The following is a 16346-nucleotide window of genomic DNA, read 5'->3' as shown; positions in this document are numbered from 1 at the left end:
TCAGTTCAGTGTGGCGGGAGGAGAAGCAGCTTGGGTTGTGGGATAGGGAAGGGGCAGCAGGAGGACAGTGGGGAGGAATGAAAAAGTAAAGAACAACTGTGGGAGAGAGGTGAGGCGAGGTGTGAGGTGAGGATGGGGAGTAGGTGATCACAAGACAGCAAAGGACATGAGATAGGGATGAGACAAAGCAGCTGAAGAGAGAATGGGAAGTGGTGATTGGGACTTGGAAGGTGAGGGGAACCGACCTGCTCATACAGCGTGAAGAGCCTCAGATGATCGGTGACCAAGCGCAGGTAGAGCGGCCGGCCTGATTCTCGCTTCACCAGCAGCAGTCGCATCTGACAAGACTCAACTCAGGGTGGGGTCCAGGAGGGCTGCCCACAGCCAGCCCTCTGCCCAAGCACCAGCCCTTCTGCCAGGCAGCTCCTCCTCTGAGAGTCCCCAGCAGGCGCCAGGTCCATGGCATCACCCCAGGACATAACCATCCCTCTCCTACAGTGCTCTGCCCAGTCAGCCCTGCTAGAAAACCCCTGTGGCTCAGCCTACCCCACCAGAAACCACTTTACTCATCCCCTCAGCCCAAGAGGCCCCAGAAAGGCCATTCACCAGGGGAAGAGGGCTGGGGGACATTATCAGGAACCACAATTTTCTTATTAACAACTTCCCATGGACAGAACTTCTGAGAAAACAAAGGAGCAGGTCTGTTCAAAGCAGCTAGCAGCCTCAGCACCTCGGGTCCTCATAGTTCCCAGATTCACCCCACACACCCACCAGCCCTGGCCTAGAACCCAACCTGGTTATTAAACGGTGACTCCTCCAGCCGCTTCCCATACAGGGCCAGCTCCTCTCTCACCAGCCGGGCCCGAGCAGAGGCCTCCAGAGGCCCCAAGGCCACCACGTGGGCACCCTGGCTCTGCTCAAGGGTCTCCCCTAGGCCTGCATCCCTAGACACACTCAGCACCAGGTGTACACACTGTGATATTTGGGCAAAGGGAAAGGAAGGTAGAAAGAAAAGGAGAACCACATTGGAGAGGCCCCTCTCCTCCCTGCTGTACCCCTCCTTCCCTCCAGCCTGCCTCCCCAGACCCACCTCCTTCTCACACTCACCCGGGGAAGCTTCTTTGGGATCCAGTCTGAAATCAGCTGCCCATTCTGGTCCACCAACCTATCAGCCCCATCAATGATCAGGACCAGCGTCTGACCAGGATGCAGGGACTCAGAAGACTTGGGCAGCAGTCTCTGCTGCAGCTCCCACACAAGGCTTCTGTACATGGAGATGAAGTCAGGGTCAGTGGGAGAGACAGAAAAGCAGGGGTGGCACCATGGGCATCAACAAGGCTGGGCTCATTGGGGGATACCCACCGGTAGGTGTTGGGGAGGGCACCTGGCTCTTTTAGTTGGCCACGCAGAAAAGTACAGAGGCGTCTGAGCAGAGTGAGGGCAAGACCCTGGTCAGGACGAGCCCCGGAAAAGTGGAAGAAGACTAATGGTGCCACCTTGGCCCCATCAGGAGCCTGCAGGGCTGACACAAGAGATGCCTGCATGTGACAGGAACAGAAAACATGGTCACATTTTACATGCCTGAGCTCCCTGTGCCTTACCTCCTTAGCCCACACAGCCTTCTCTCCCTCCTGCCCAGGCCCCTGAGACTCTGTACCAAGAAGGCTGTCTTGCCCTGTCCTGACTGCCCTGTCACCAGGCTCAGCCTCCCATGGTACAGCATCAGCTGCTGCACTGTGTCCTGAAGAAGGCGTGGCCGGGCAGTACTTGGTGGCTTCTGCAGCTGCTGGAAGGTGGCCTGGACCAAGTCATCGTCTGGGATGGACACTGGCTGCTCCAGCAAGGCCCCAGGCTGAGGGTAAATGGGTCAGTGACTATCCATGGTGCTATGCTCCTCAGGACCCCCAGGCTAAAACTCACAGAGGCCCCACCAAGTTACTTCCTACCCAGGACAACCCAGACCACCCCATGTCCCTCTGCACGTCTCTGGTCACCAGTGCTTCTGCTGACCTGCAGGTAGAGCTCCTGGATCATATTCCACACATCCTGCAGAACCAACTGACCAAACTCCTCCAGCCCGCCAACATAGGGCCTGCCAGCTGCCACACCCCCCCACTCACAGGCGTACCTGTGGGCAAATCAAGCACAACCAGGTCAGAGCAGGCCTGGCTCCTCTCACTACATCTCTGTACAGGTGCTCCCTACCCCCCTCAGCTCACCTGCGGCAGGTAATCCCTTTCTGTCTGCTTAAGCAGCTCTTCAGTTCTGAGATCCGACATGCGGCCTCTTCAGACTCAGAAACAAAGTCAGATTTCCAGGTATCTGGCACAGAGCTGACCACCAAAGACCCCAAAAGTTGGAACAGACTCAGACCCCAGCCAGCCTCCCTCTACCAACCACCAGGCATAGCTGTAATTTCCTGAAGCTCCTCAAGTAGAGATCTCCTGACTCCAGCACCAAGGCTGGCGTGGGGCTGCAAAGGCATGCTGAGTCCTGTTTCTGCCTCACAGCACTCCCCTTCTATACTCTGAATACTGAGGAGAGAAGACTAGCCTGTCTGACCTTCTGGGGAAGGAGCCCCAACCTGCAGGCAACAGAGAGTACCTGAGGAAGCTGGAATCCCGGAAGTAGATGAGAGCTTGGGCAGAGGGCTGCAGACGTTGGTTCCGGTTCAGGAACTGCATCACCTCCATCTCTGTCACAGAGCGCCCTGAAGGGTACTGCTGGGCCTGTGGGGAGGGCAGAGACGGTGGGTTTAGTCCTAGGCCACAGTGACCCTCCCTCCAGACCTGCCAAGGCCCCAGGCCTCCTGTATCTGTGATGTTCCTCTCTCCCTCCCTCCTGGCGCAAGCAATAAAATATAGCTAATAGCTAATTTTTTTACTTATTTTTATTTTTTTTTCTGGAACAAGGCACTAGTAGCTAACATTCATTGAATGCCTATAATGTATTGAGTATTCTGTTAGACTTTTGTTTTTGTTTTTTTGTTTTTTTGAGACTGAGTTTTGTTCTTGTCACCCAGGTTGGAGTGCAATGGCATAATCTCGGCTCACTGCAACCTCCGCCTCCTGGGTTCAAGCAATTCTCCTGCCTCAGCCTCCTGAGTAGCTGGGATTACAGGCACACACCACCACGCCCAGCTAATTTTTGTATTTTTAGTAGAAACAGGGTTTCGCCATGTTGGCCAGGCTGGTCTCGAACTCCTGACCTCAGGTGATCCACCCACCTTGGTCTCCCAAAGTGCTGGGATTACAGGCTGAGCCACTGCACCTGGCCCTGTTACAGACTTTTAATTCTCATAATAACCCTCCAATATAAATGTCATTGCTTCTCTTTAATATACGGCAATTGAGGCTAGGTGAGAGTAAGCTGCATTCCACAAAGCCACATAACTTGTAGATGACAGAAGGGAGATCAGTATCCAGATCTATCTGATGGCAACACCTAAACAGACCTACCCTCTTACTTTTGCTCTTGGCCAACCCCAGAGGCACTTCTCAAAGGACTTTTCTCATCTAGAGCATGGTCACTTGCAGTATCTTCAGCCTATATTTCTCTTCAAGTCTCAAAGACCTACCTGTTCATAGTCCCAGGGTTTCTGACAGAATGTGGCTTCTCACAGCCTCTGCCCCAACCTTTGCTTCCTCCCCAGCCCTCCTCCAAACCTGTCTGCCTTACCCAGTGGAAGTGTGGATAGTCAGGAAGGTTGTAGCTGGGGGGAATGTATCCATAACGGGAGCCCAGAATCCCCACAAACAGCTGTGCGTTCTCCACCTCCCCAAGGCACACTTCCAGTTGTCTGTAGGCATGGTTATAGGGACATGTGGGAGTCACTGGGGGCATGGTATCAGGGAACATAGGCATAAATAGGGAGACAGGACCCTGGCTCACAACTGAGAAAAGAGAAGGTAGGCGGCTCTTGTTAGTATCCAAAGAGCGACTCCCGCCTTCACCCTCATCCATTCTTACAGCCCCAATCCTGCCCCACTCAGGTCCACCACTCAAGCCCCTCATCCCCAACCCAGCCCCTCTTCTCTGCAGCCCCCACACCTGTTCCTACGGGTCTCCTCCTCAGTGACACCCCAGCGGAGGTCAATTCCGTGAAGGCTGATACGGTGAGGGGCCGCTCGGGCCTGCAGTGCTGGCAGCACAGACCTCAGCAGCAGGTCCCGCTCCCCATGCATGTCTCGGAAAGTGGATGAAATAAAAAGCCGGATGCTGCGCCATCTGGGGATAAGCAGAGGGTTGGGCTCAGTCTAGGGATGAGCCCCATCACCTAATCCACAGACACTGCTGTGATCACTCTTTAGCACTGAGCATGAGCCAGGTATGACAGACAGCAGACAGGTGCCCAGCAGGCCTTCAGAGAAGCACGTGCTAGTGGTCTCAACTGCACAGCCCTGGAATTTAAAGCCCACTTGCTACTTCTTGTACACCTCTCCTTTTTCTCGTAATCATTATTACGTATTTACTGTTTGTTCATGACAACACTGTGAGGTAAGCACTATCATCTCCATTTTAGCAATCAAGAAACTAGGTTTTGTTTTTGTTTGTTTGTTTAAGACAGTTTTGCTCTTGTTGCCCAGGCTGGAGTACTATGGCGCAATCTCGGCTCACCGCAACCTCTGCCTCCAGGGTTCAAGCGATTCTCCTGCCTCAGCCTCCCCAGTAGCTGGGATTATAGGCATGTGCCACCACACCCAGCTAATTTTGTATTTTTAGTAGAGATGGGGTTTCTCCATGTTGGTCAGACTGGTCTTGAACTCCCGACCTCAGGTGATCTGCCCGCCTCGATCTCCCAAAGTGCTGGGATTACAGGCATGAGCCACCGCGCCCGACAAGAAACTATAGCTTTAAGAAATTAAGCAACTAGGTCAGAGTCAAACTGCTATTTGGCAAAGCCACAATGAAAAAGCCAGAACCTGTGCTCTTAAGCCCTCGGCCTACACCCCGGCCATACGGCCATGATGTCTGCCATCATCTTTGTATTCGGACTTCCTTTCCTCAGTAGAGAAAGGAAGGGCTTGCTCACAACCTGACAACTCCCTGTGGTAGAGAAACCCCTGCCTGAGAAAGAGGAAGTGTACCTTCATGAAGAGAACAAGCGGCACCTCACCAGCTAGAATTTCAGTCCCAGAGTTTCTCCAGGTTTGACTGCAGCCTCTCCCAATTCACAAAGGCATAGAAACACAGACTGACCCTTGCTGGGAAATAGGAGCCAAGGGGCTTGGAGTGTCCTCTTCCAGTGGCCGGAGAGACTGGACCCCTGTCTTTCCTGGGGGCGGTGGAATCTTGAATATTTTGTCCATTTGGCCCACATGTTCCAAAAGATGGGAGGCCCCATGCTCTGCGATGAACCTGACATAAATAACAAGAGTCAAAATCAGTGAGGTCTCCCAAAAAGGGCAGGGGGAAAACGATACGTCTAGGTTTGGTCACCAGTTAAGTGAAGCTCCTTAAGAAGATAACCATAAGCAGTTTACACAGACTTAAAATAAATGAGGATGCAGAATCATAGGAATGAAGGAAAAAAGAAGCCCAACTCTAGCCCCTCCTGCTGTGCATGGTAATCATCAACTTGCTGTTGGGCCAGGGGCAATGGGCTAGGTAAGGTGTAAAACTTAAAGCCATCCCAGTCTGGGCTTGAGCAGCTCTGTGCCAGTCATAAAGGCTCCCTGGAGAAGGAGGAATGTGTCTGAGGCTTCCTAATAGGAGTTGAGGGAAATGGATGGTATCCAAAGGAAAAGGCAGTGGAGAAAACAAGTACATAAGAAGGCAAGGATGGAGAGAGAGAAAAAAATGTGAAAAGATTTCTATAATTTAGCTTAAATAAATGTAATTTTCTCTGGATCAAGAATGAAACAGAAGCCGCAGTGACATGGCCATCTCTTGATAGTGAAATCTCCTATGTCCATTTTCTTCTTTCCTACTGGATATAATATAATACAAACTTGGGTGAATACCAAGATGGCTGGAGCTGAAGCTGACATATTGAATCATGTGGTAGAAGCTGAGTATTTGAGGATCATGCAGCAATAGGAGAGAAAATGCCCAGGTCCCTTTGACACTGTGTTGCTGCTATGCCTGGATGGCTGTAAAAGAGGAGTGAACTATCTTACTTTAAAAAAGAAGTGACTGGGGCCGGGCACGGTGGCTCACACCTGTAATCCCAGCACTTTGGGAGGCAGAGGTAGGTGGATCACGAGGTCAGGAATTCAGGACAACCCTGGCCAACACGGTGAAACCCTGTCTCTACTAAAAATACAAAAATTAGCCAGGCATGGTGGCACATGCCTGTAGTCCCAGTTACTTGGGAGGCTGAGGCAGGAGGATCACTTGAACCCGGGAGATGGAGGTTGCAGTGAGCTGAGATTGTACCACTGTACTTCAGCCTGAGTGACACAGTGAAACTCTCTCAAAAAAAAAAAAAAGTAACTGGAGTAGAGATAATCTCCTAAAAACTTCCTACCAAAGTCTCCAACCCTTCAGTATCCATTCTATACTCACTTCAGTATCCCATCAGTGCAGCCTGAGAGTGTCACATCATTGGGATTCAAATCTGGTGACCTGGCAAAGGAAGAAGCAGTCACTAACCATCACAAACAATACCTGGAACACAGTCACTGCCCACTAACATCCCAAGATGAAAACCCCACTTCTGCACCTTTAATAGGGTTATGTGGTAGGCTAGGGCTAGGGTAGACTCTCACGGAGGGGTACAGAGTTAGGCTAAAATGTCCACCCGAAGTGCAACAGAGGTAAGAAGGCAGAGTTGAGGAGATCCCTGTCAAGTGGGAGTGTCCTATGCTTTGGCAGGCGTAGAGAGGAAATGTAGACCACTAATTTCTGACACTGGGCAGGAAGTATAAGCACCCTTACAGGTATTGTACCCTTCTCAGGAGGAGACCAACAAAGAGGCACTTGCAATTCACACGCTGCCAGTAAAGCTGTTTGGCCACATTGATCATTCCTTCATCCATGCTTTGGCCAAAGAGGATGACCCTGTCCACCTGTAAGATGAAAGGGGAGAAGATGCTAGAGAAGGGATGCTAGAGAACCCACGACATTAAGATATGAGCTTTCTGAGGACAGGAGGGTTAGGAGAACTCTGAGAGGAGTACCTCTCCTGAGAGCACATAGAATGAGGGAAGCCACTACATTTTAACTTACAGGGGACATCAAAGTGGAGGTTGGAGTGGGGCACTGGTATACTGTATCTGGCTCATTCAGGCTCAAAAGAGCTGGTTGTTAAGCTTTCAGGAATTTTGTGGGCAGTTGTTAAAGACGGACATTATTAAACATTAAATGGTATACATTTAAAAAATTAAATAAGTTATATTTAATACAAATGTGGCTGGGCATGTTGACACACACCAGTAGTCCCAGCTACCTGGGAGGCTGAGACAGGAGAATCACTTGAGCCCAGAAGTTTTAGTTGCAATGAGCTATAGTCGAGCTACTTCACTCCAGCCTGGGCAACTGGAGTGAGATCCTGTCTCAAAAAATAAAAATCAGAAAATAAAACAAATGTAATAAATACTCAAAATGCATAACTTCCTAATAATTTTACTACATTTTACTACTATCTACTCGTGCTTATTTACATCTACTGTATCAGGTTGTGAGAATACCACACAGCAGTGTGCTCCTGAGGGTCTTTTCCCAATTCTGTGTTCAGTAGCATCGTGTTGGTAGCTTGAAATCAGCCACGGTAGGACTGTTCACACCACGGAAATTTAGGAGATGCTATTAACCAAGACTTATTTTTCCAGGCAGCTGGTTGTTGAATATTTACCAGCACACCACTGAGTAGGGGGTTGTAGCCAGTAGAGAGCTGATCTGACTATTTTATGTGGTTGGAGAAGTCAGCTTTAAAGGTCAAGAAATGAAATATATCAGTTGTAGAGGAAAATGTGGGGGAGGGAGAGAGTTTCTCAGGGATTAATACTCACAGGAACCCTTTGGCCAGCCAGAGACAGCAGGTATTTCCCAAAAGTATTCAGGGACCATTCACCATTTTCATTAAATTCCTGAAGGAAAGAGACTTCATGTTATCTGGTTGCACAGTAAGCCACAAACACTGCAGTCTTGCAGTCTGCTTGGGAAATCTTCAGAACTGTGTATATCTGTGCCTTTACCAAATATCTGGGCTATTCCCAGGCCTGTGTTCTTCATGTATTTTTGGATGGTGGGTATTGAGTATCTGACCTGGACTTGAGCCTGGAGCCTGATGGCAGTCTTCAGGATGCCTTCTTCTGCCTTAAGCACTGCAGTCTTCAGAGTGTCACCTCCACACAGCATGACATCCACCTGCTCGGCCCTCGTGATCATCATCCCAATCAATAGCAGCGCGTAGTTCAGTGGAGGCTGATCGGACAAGTGTCAGGGGAAATAAAGCTCCCCTGCTTTGGAATTCACCCTTGCCCAGCCAGCCCTGAAGGCCAAACCCTTCCACTGGTTTGAGGGAATAAGAAAAGGCGTAAAATCCCAAGTTAGGAGGGGTCAGCTTCAGCAGCCCTCAGGAGGAGCTGACTGTGGAGGGAGGAAGAGAGGAGCCAGGATCCCTGCCCAAGTTCAACCCTGGGATGTAGTGAGATGAAAGTGAGACATATTTTGGTGATGGAAATTTAGAGAGTACCAAGTACCAGCCAAAGGTGAAATGTTAGTATTATAATCCATAAACCTCGTTGAAACAACATCCTAGGAATTGTCCCTAGGAACCGAGGACTGATACTTGGAAGCAAATTCGTATCATTTATTTCAGCTGGAGTGCTTGCCTGGGAAAACCAGCTCTGGAAACAGGATACCACTCAGGATCCCCAGCATCCTGCCAACCCAACCCCTTGGAGGATGCTTTTTATTTTCTTACCCCTTGTGGGTTGCTCTTTGGACAGAGCCTGTCTGCATTAGCATCTGTCAGATAGACCAAGATGGTGCGGCCTGGCAGCAGGGGCAGGCTGTGCTTCACAGAGAGGTTCACAGCTGTCTCCAGGGCCTGTCGGTACCTGGTCAGCATCTCACCATCATATTTCCACTGTCTACAGGCAAGAAAGACACAGACACAGGGGCTCAGGGACTTACCTGCCCCTTAGAGCCACACAGGGAGATGAGAACTTGCCACTAAGTATTGAATCTTCTCCTTCCCTCAAGCACCACACCCCATTCCACAGCCCACTCCATTTCTGGTGTAGAGGACTGGGACAGAGCTTCCCTAAGCCCCCATTCTATGGGATTCTTCTAATCCACACTCATGGTAGGAGAGGGAAAGTCACCTGTGGATCCAATAGCTACACTTACCACATGAATCCATTCTTACTTCATGAAGCAAGATTTAATGGCTACATGGTTTTAAATAGTATTTTAAAAAAACAAATACTAACTCCTTACTCTGAAAACTGACAATTAAAGGAGAATAAATTGAATATTCATCCCACCTTTCCCATACAATCTATTTCAAGGTAACTAAATAAATATAGTTGCTAAGGGAGGCTGTTTTTTTAAATTCCAGTTAAAAAATATTGAGGAATGATAAAACCCTCATTCTGCAACCACCAATGAAACAATTGGTTCACGCAAAGATCAGCAAAGGATGAGCCATTAACTACTGTGGAGAAATGAGGCTATTACTACCTAAAAGCGCTGATCAATATCAGCATTACTGAGTAGTAGTCCCACTTAAATAGTACATATATAGGATCACCTATGAACTACTTGAAAAAAAAAAAAAGCAAATCTAAATCTGTTCAAGCCTTTAGAGCTAACGCCCTGTGAACATGAAATAGAAAAACAAGTTAGTGACATCATGAAGAAGGAGGGAAATCCAGAATATGGGATATTCTGTGGGGTCCCTGAACCTGGTTTTCATAGTAGCTCAACAGCATAAGAACAATTAAAAGATTAAAAGTGGGCCGGGCGCGGTGGGTCAAGCCTGTAATCCCAGCACTTTGGGAGGCCGAGACGGGTGGATCACGAGGTCAGGAGATCGAGACCATCCTGGCTAACACGGTGAAACCCCGTGTCTACTAAAAATACAAAAAAAAACTAGCCGGGCGAGGTGGTGGGCGCCTGTAGTCCCAGCTACTCGGGAGCCTGAGGCAGGAGAATGACGTGAACCTGGGAGGTGGAGCTTGCAGTGAGCTGAGATCCGGCCACTGCACTCCAGCCTGGCGATAGAGCAAGACTCCGTCTCAAAAAAAAAAATAAAAGATTAAAAGTGACATAAGAGACTTAACAACCAAATGTAATGTGTATACCTTGTTTAGATCTTGATTTGAATAAAACTGTGAAATGATATTTTTAAACAATTGGAAAATTTGAATATGGACTAAATAACAGATGATTTTACCAAGGAATTATTTTTAGTTTTGTCAGGTATATTAATGACATTCTTATTGTATAAAAAATGTCCCTTTTTAAAGAAACACACACGAAATAAGGAAAGGTGAAATAAAATGTGTCTTATTATTTGACATTTGTTTTAAAAATATCTTCAAAGGAAAAGAAAAAGGAAAAAAGATCAGTAAAGAAAATGTAGGCTGGGCGCGGTGGCTCACGCCTATAATCCCAGTACTTTGGGAGGCCAAGGTGGGCGGATCACAAGGTCCAGAGATCGAGACCATCCTGGCTAACACGGTGAAACCCCATCTCTACTAAAAAAAAAATACAAAAAAAAATTAGCCAGGCGTGGTGGCAGGCGCCTGCAGTCCCAGCTACTCCGGAGGCTGAGGCAAGAGGATGGCGGGAACCCGGGAGGTGGAGCTTGCGGTGAGCCGAGATCGCGCCACTGAACTACAGCCTGGGAGACAGAGCAAGACTCCGTCTCAAAAAAAAAAAAAAAGAAAGAAAAGAAAATTTAATAAAATCTAGATAATCACTGAATCTGACAAATAGTTTTATGTAAGTCTATTTTATTTTTATTACTTGTGCGCATATTTAAAGTTTTTTATACTAGTTTTTTTTTTTTTTTTTTTTTTTTGAGACGGAGTCTTGCTCTGTCGCCCGGGCTGGAGTGCAGTGGCCGGATCTCAGCTCACTGCAAGCTCCGCCTCCCGGGTTTACGCCATTCTCCTGCCTCAGCCTCCCCAGTAGCTGGGACTACAGGCGCCAGCCACCTCGCCCGGCTAGCTTTTTGTATTTTTCAGTAGAGACGGGGTTTCACCGTGTTAGCCAGGATGGTCTCAAACTCCTGACCTCGTGATCCGCCCGTCTCGGCCTCCCAAAGTGCTGGGATTACAGGCTTGAGCCACCGCGCCCGGCCGTATACTAGTTTTTTAATCTAACAAAATCAGTAGTCTTCCCAGTGCTATCCAATAGAATTAAATTACAATTAAATCAAATTAAACTTAAATTATACACATATAATTTTCTAACAATCACATTTTTAACAGTAAAAATAAACTGGTGAAATTAAATTTTCTTTTCTTTAAGAGACAAGACGGGCGTGGTGACTCATGCCTGTAATCCCAGTACTTTGGAAGGCCGAGGCGGATGGATCACTTGAGGTCGGGAGTTTGAGAGCAGCCTGGCCAACATGATGAAACCCTGTCTCGACTAAAAATACAAAAATTAGTGGGGTATGGTGGCATGCGCCTGTAATCCCAGCTACTTGGGAGTCTGAGGCACGAGAATCACTTGAACAGGGGAGGCAGAGGTTGCAGTGAGCCGAGATCACACCAGCCTGGGTGACCAAGTGAGACTCTGCCTCAATTTAAAAAAAAAAAAAAAAGAGACAGGGTCCTTGGCGCATGCCTATAATCTCAGCACTTTGGTTTGGGAGGCCAAGGTGGTTGGATTGCTTGAGCTCAGGGGTTTGAAACCAGCCTGGGCAACATGGTAAAACCCTAACTCTACAAAAAATATAAAAAATAGCTGGGTACAGTGGTGTGTGCCTATAATCCCAGCTACTTGGGAGGCTGAGGCAGGAGAATCAATTGAGCCTGAGAGGTAGAGGTTGCAGTGAGCTGAGATTGTGCCACTGCACTCCAGCCTGGGTGATGGGAATAAAATCCTATCTCAAAAAAAAAGGGGGGGGGGGCACAGGGTTTTCCTCTGTTGCCTAGTCTGTGCAGTGGCATGATCATAACTCACTGCAGCCTCAAATTCCTGAGCTCAAGAGATCCTGCCACCTCAGCCTCCCAAGTAGGTGGGACTACAGGTGCAAGCACCTGCACCTGGCTAAAATTAATTTAATATTGCTTTGTATTTAACCCAATATATAAAAACATTTTCATGTCAGCCTGTAATTAATACAAAAATTATGAATATTTCACATTCTTTTTTCAGACTGCCTTCAAAACCTAGCATATCTCAACTCAGACTTCACTAGCATATTTCAGCTGCTAAATAGCCACATGTGGCTAGTGGCTACCACATTGGTCAGTACAAGAATACCATTTGGACTGGCCCCCCCTTTTTTTTTTTTTTTTTGAGACAGAGTCTCGCTCTTGTTGCCCAGGCTGGAGTGCAGTGGCGCGACCTCGGCTCACAGCAACCTCCGCCTCCCAGGTTCAAGTGATTCTCTTGCCTTAGTCGCCCAAGTAGGTGGGATTACAGGCACCCGCCACCACATCCGGCTAATTTTTGTATTTTTAGTAGAGAGGGAGTTTCACCATGTTGGCCAGGCTGGTCTCAAACTCCCGAGCTCATGATCCGCCTGCCTCATGATCCGCCTGCCTCAGCCTCCCAAAGTGCTGGGATTACAGGCGTGAGCCACCGCACGTGGCCAGGCTTGACACTTAAATGGCCCTCTCTGTTCAGCTACTGTTTCAGGAGATTTCCGGTTACTGAGCCCTCTAGAAGATTAAGTGAGTCCTGTGTTTGTTTTGAATAAAAACAAGTGAAAGATACTGATGAACCACTTAAAAAGACAGCTGAGACTTCATCACGCCTACAAAACAGATTGTACATCTGTCTGAGCCTGCTGATGGTAACTATCTTTGTGTGTATGTCAAAATACACACACACACACACACACAACAAAAACAAAAAAGATGAATGGGTCAAAAAATACAGAAAGAGATAGAAACAAAGAGAAAAACAAACATGTCACAGAAAAGAAAAAGAAAGAAAACCATGAATCAGAGCAGAAGCAGAGAGGACACCAGCATATACCACCATACATCAGCATAACTAAAAGGAATCCACATAAACCAATAAAACAATCACAGATAATAGAGTGGAGGTCCAGGAGTAGATTTCGTTTCATGGTCTCTCTTTCGGACAATGTTAAAGACAAGCTGTGCTGTGCAAAAAACCAGGCAGTCCTGAGCCATTGCGATGACTGACAAGCAAACCTTTACAGAAAAACAGCTGGGCTTCCCAGATGACTTCCAGCCTGTACCAGGGTAGCCCCGATTGCCCACCCTTGGCTCCCAGACAGTGCATACATACCTGGCCTTGTGTACTCTCAGCTTCTCCCTCTTAAGCTTCTCATACATCACAGGTACCCTCATTACTGTCCGAAGCTGCCGACGGCTTAGGTGGCAAAGAAACCTCCGCCTGGGACGGTTGTTGTCATTTCTAGTTAGTATCCGCCCCATCAGTGTTGTATTAGAAGGAAAGGGCAATGCTGTATGACAGGAAAATTTCTGAGTTAGGCAGCTTCTATTCCCTCATCTTTTCCTACCAGTAATGTGGCCTGAGCCCCAACCCTTGGGGCTGGCAAGTGCCTGACTTCTGCCCCCCACCCCAACACACCCTGTGACTGCAAGGCAAGAGGCTGAAAATATTGGTGCTGCTGCTTCATTTATTGTCAGATATGAGAGGCAAACAGGAGTTGGAAGAAGGGGGAGAATACCTTGGTTTCTGAGTTGAGCCTCAAGGGCATCAATGGAATCATGGGCATTAAGAAATCTGAATGGAAACTGCCGACTGTGGATCACCGACTCCTAGAAAGCAAGGGAGGGAGGGGTCATGAGCAGAGGAGCTGGGAGTATGGGGGGCTTCAGGGGTCCACTCTATTAGTTTTGTGAGAAGGCACAGAAGGACAAAATGAACTTAGACAAGAGATATAGAAAAGGGATAAGAAGAAGAAAGAAAAAAGTCATCATTTTAGGGTGTGAGAAGAGGTAGCAAAAGAAGAGAAAGTAACAGAAAGAGCCCTGTTTCTTTTAAGACTCCCTCTGGGCAGGGTGTGGTGGCTCACGCCTGTAATCCCAGTTCTTTGGGAGCCTGACACCAGTGGACTGTCTGGGCTCACGAGTTCAAGACCAGCCTTGCCAACATGGCAAAACCCCATCTCTATAAATAAAAAATAAAGACTCCTTCTGAAATCAGTTACATCACAGAAGTGTCTCTTCCTGGTAAGTCACTGAGCTCAGAAAATTAAAATGAAAGTTCTTATACTCTTTTGTAACTTCTCAAAGGATGTACTGAACCCCCAAACTTATGTCCCTCAACCTATCTGTATTTCCAGACCTACTTACAGCCCACATGGAAACAACTTGGTGGCCATACCTTCCTCTGCCACGTGAAAAGGCCTGGCCTCCAAAGCAGCAGTGGCCTGTCCACATGCACATCTAGTTTCTGGGCCCCATGGCTACCAGCCCCTCACACATACCGCATGCTGGAGTCTCTGCAGAATGAGCTCATGGTGGCGGGCACTGATTCCAACCCGCAGCAGGTTGCACAGGTTCCGAAGCATGGCCATGAAGGGAAGCTTCCCATTTTCTGTGGAATGTGGGGCATAGAGTGAGAAAAACAAATGAGGCCAGGCACAGTGGCATGCACTTATAATCTCAGCTGCCAAGGAGGCTGAGACAGAAGGATCACTTGAGCCCAGGACCCTGGAATTGGAGTCCAGGCTGGGCAACATAGCAAGACTGTCTCAAAACAAAAACAAAAACAAAAACAAAAAAACCAGCAAATGAGGGATGATTAGAGAGAGGTCAGAGACCAGAGCAAGAAGTTCAGAGACCAGGCATGCAGAAAGTCCAAGATAGAGGAAGTGAGGAATTCACATACAATCTACTCTACTCAAAATGTTTTAAACGCTTAAAAAGATTAAAAACAGGGTTGGCCTGAAGTTTGGAACAAAATTTATGCAACACTGTTTATAGGATGGCTGTTTCAATAAACAACTTATGTTACCACTTTATCTGTTGGCCCTAGCCCTAAGATTGGGTTCAACTGGCAAAATGTATTCCCTAGTCCAGAGCAAAGGTTTGTAAACTTTTTAGATGGCCAAAAGAGAAATTTCATAGTGTAAGTTGATTTATGAAGTATATACTAACATAATGTAGTACATTCATTAGTTAATATTTCAAGGCACAATATCCACTTAAAAGAAGGTTCACCATTTATGAAACCCCGTCTCTACAAAAATACAAAAATTAGCCAGGTGTGGTGTCAGGTGCCTTTAATCCCAGTCACTTGGAAGGCTGCATCAGGAGAATCGCTTGAAACCAAAAGGCGAAGGTTGCAGTGAACTGAGATCATGCCACTGCACTGCAGCCTGGGTGACAAAGCAAGACTCTGTCTCGAAAAAAAAAAAAAAGTTCACCATTTGTAATGATGAATGTAAATCCGTATTTCAAATAGTCTTCATAATTTTTAAGTTTTTAAACCAATTTCTTCTATTTGATTAGTCATTACTTTTTTTGCTTAAATATAGGTGAAAAAGATTTGCACTGGAGATAGAATTTCACCCCTGATCTCTGTCACTTTCTTATTGTTCACTTGTCCCTGTGTTATTAATATTATCTTCAAGCCATAGTTTCTTTTCTTTTTTTTTTGAGACGGAGTCTCACTCTGTCACCCAAGCTGGAGTGCAGTGGCACGATCTCAGCTCACTGCAACCTCTGCTTCCTGGATTCAAGTAATTCTCCTGCCTCAGCCTCCCAAGTAGCTGGGATTACAGGTGCCCACCACCACGCCCAGCTAATTTTGTATTTTTAGTAGAGACGGGGTTTCACCATGTTGGCCAGGCTGGTCTCGAACTCCTGATCTCCAGTGATCTGCCCACCTCGGCCTCCCAAAGTGCTGGAATTACAGGCGTGAGCCACCATGCCCAGGCCATCGTTTCTTAATAATAATATTTTTAAGGTTTATATCCATTTTAAAGAGTTAGTTCGGTTAATACTGAATAATATAATTCCAAATCCATCTACAAGTGAAAGAAAAATTGCTATAGATCAAATTATGTAGAAACCAAAATTTAAAAAAAAAAAAAAAGAGTGAAAGGGTGCCGTTAATGCCCTCAGATTGTAGATGCTCAGAAAACCTCAACTATTACACATAATATGTAACACTGTATCATATGGACTGAGTGACTATGTGGGTTCAATCTGCATGGTAAATACTGGGAAATTTTTTTTCTTTTAGATAAAAGTAAACATAAATAGGAGGTG

General features: G+C 47.2%; 1 protein-coding gene across 5 annotated transcripts in view; it reads right to left on the bottom strand.

Moving 5' to 3' along the window:
* Positions 1–16346, bottom strand: part of TEP1 (telomerase associated protein 1) — a 48218-nt gene that overhangs the window by 16995 nt on the left and 14877 nt on the right. For all 5 annotated transcript variants that reach the window (XR_749473.2, XR_004057368.1, XM_010377049.2 and 2 more), the window contains 19 exons: positions 14558–14667; positions 13796–13886; positions 13390–13567; positions 8870–9038; positions 8209–8367; positions 7953–8030; positions 6880–7010; positions 6508–6567; positions 5200–5358; positions 4051–4227; positions 3679–3799; positions 2605–2729; positions 2220–2333; positions 2011–2128; positions 1658–1852; positions 1363–1538; positions 1108–1264; positions 794–973; positions 246–338 (listed from right to left, as the gene is read on the bottom strand). Coding sequence is in view for 3 of the 5 variants with exons in the window: in XM_010377049.2 (XP_010375351.2) it covers positions 246–338; positions 794–973; positions 1108–1264; positions 1363–1538; positions 1658–1852; positions 2011–2128; positions 2220–2333; positions 2605–2729; positions 3679–3799; positions 4051–4227; positions 5200–5358; positions 6508–6567; positions 6880–7010; positions 7953–8030; positions 8209–8367; positions 8870–9038; positions 13390–13567; positions 13796–13886; positions 14558–14667 (2591 nt within the window). In the remaining 2 variants the exon portion in view is untranslated. The remainder of the gene's footprint in view (positions 1–245; positions 339–793; positions 974–1107; positions 1265–1362; positions 1539–1657; positions 1853–2010; positions 2129–2219; positions 2334–2604; positions 2730–3678; positions 3800–4050; positions 4228–5199; positions 5359–6507; positions 6568–6879; positions 7011–7952; positions 8031–8208; positions 8368–8869; positions 9039–13389; positions 13568–13795; positions 13887–14557; positions 14668–16346) is intronic.

The sequence above is a fragment of the Rhinopithecus roxellana genome, chromosome 5, assembly GCF_007565055.1.
Source record: "Rhinopithecus roxellana isolate Shanxi Qingling chromosome 5, ASM756505v1, whole genome shotgun sequence".
Taxonomy (NCBI): domain Eukaryota; kingdom Metazoa; phylum Chordata; class Mammalia; order Primates; family Cercopithecidae; genus Rhinopithecus; species Rhinopithecus roxellana.
The sequence above is the reverse complement of the archived record's forward strand: the minus strand, read 5'-3'. Positions and strand labels throughout refer to the sequence as shown.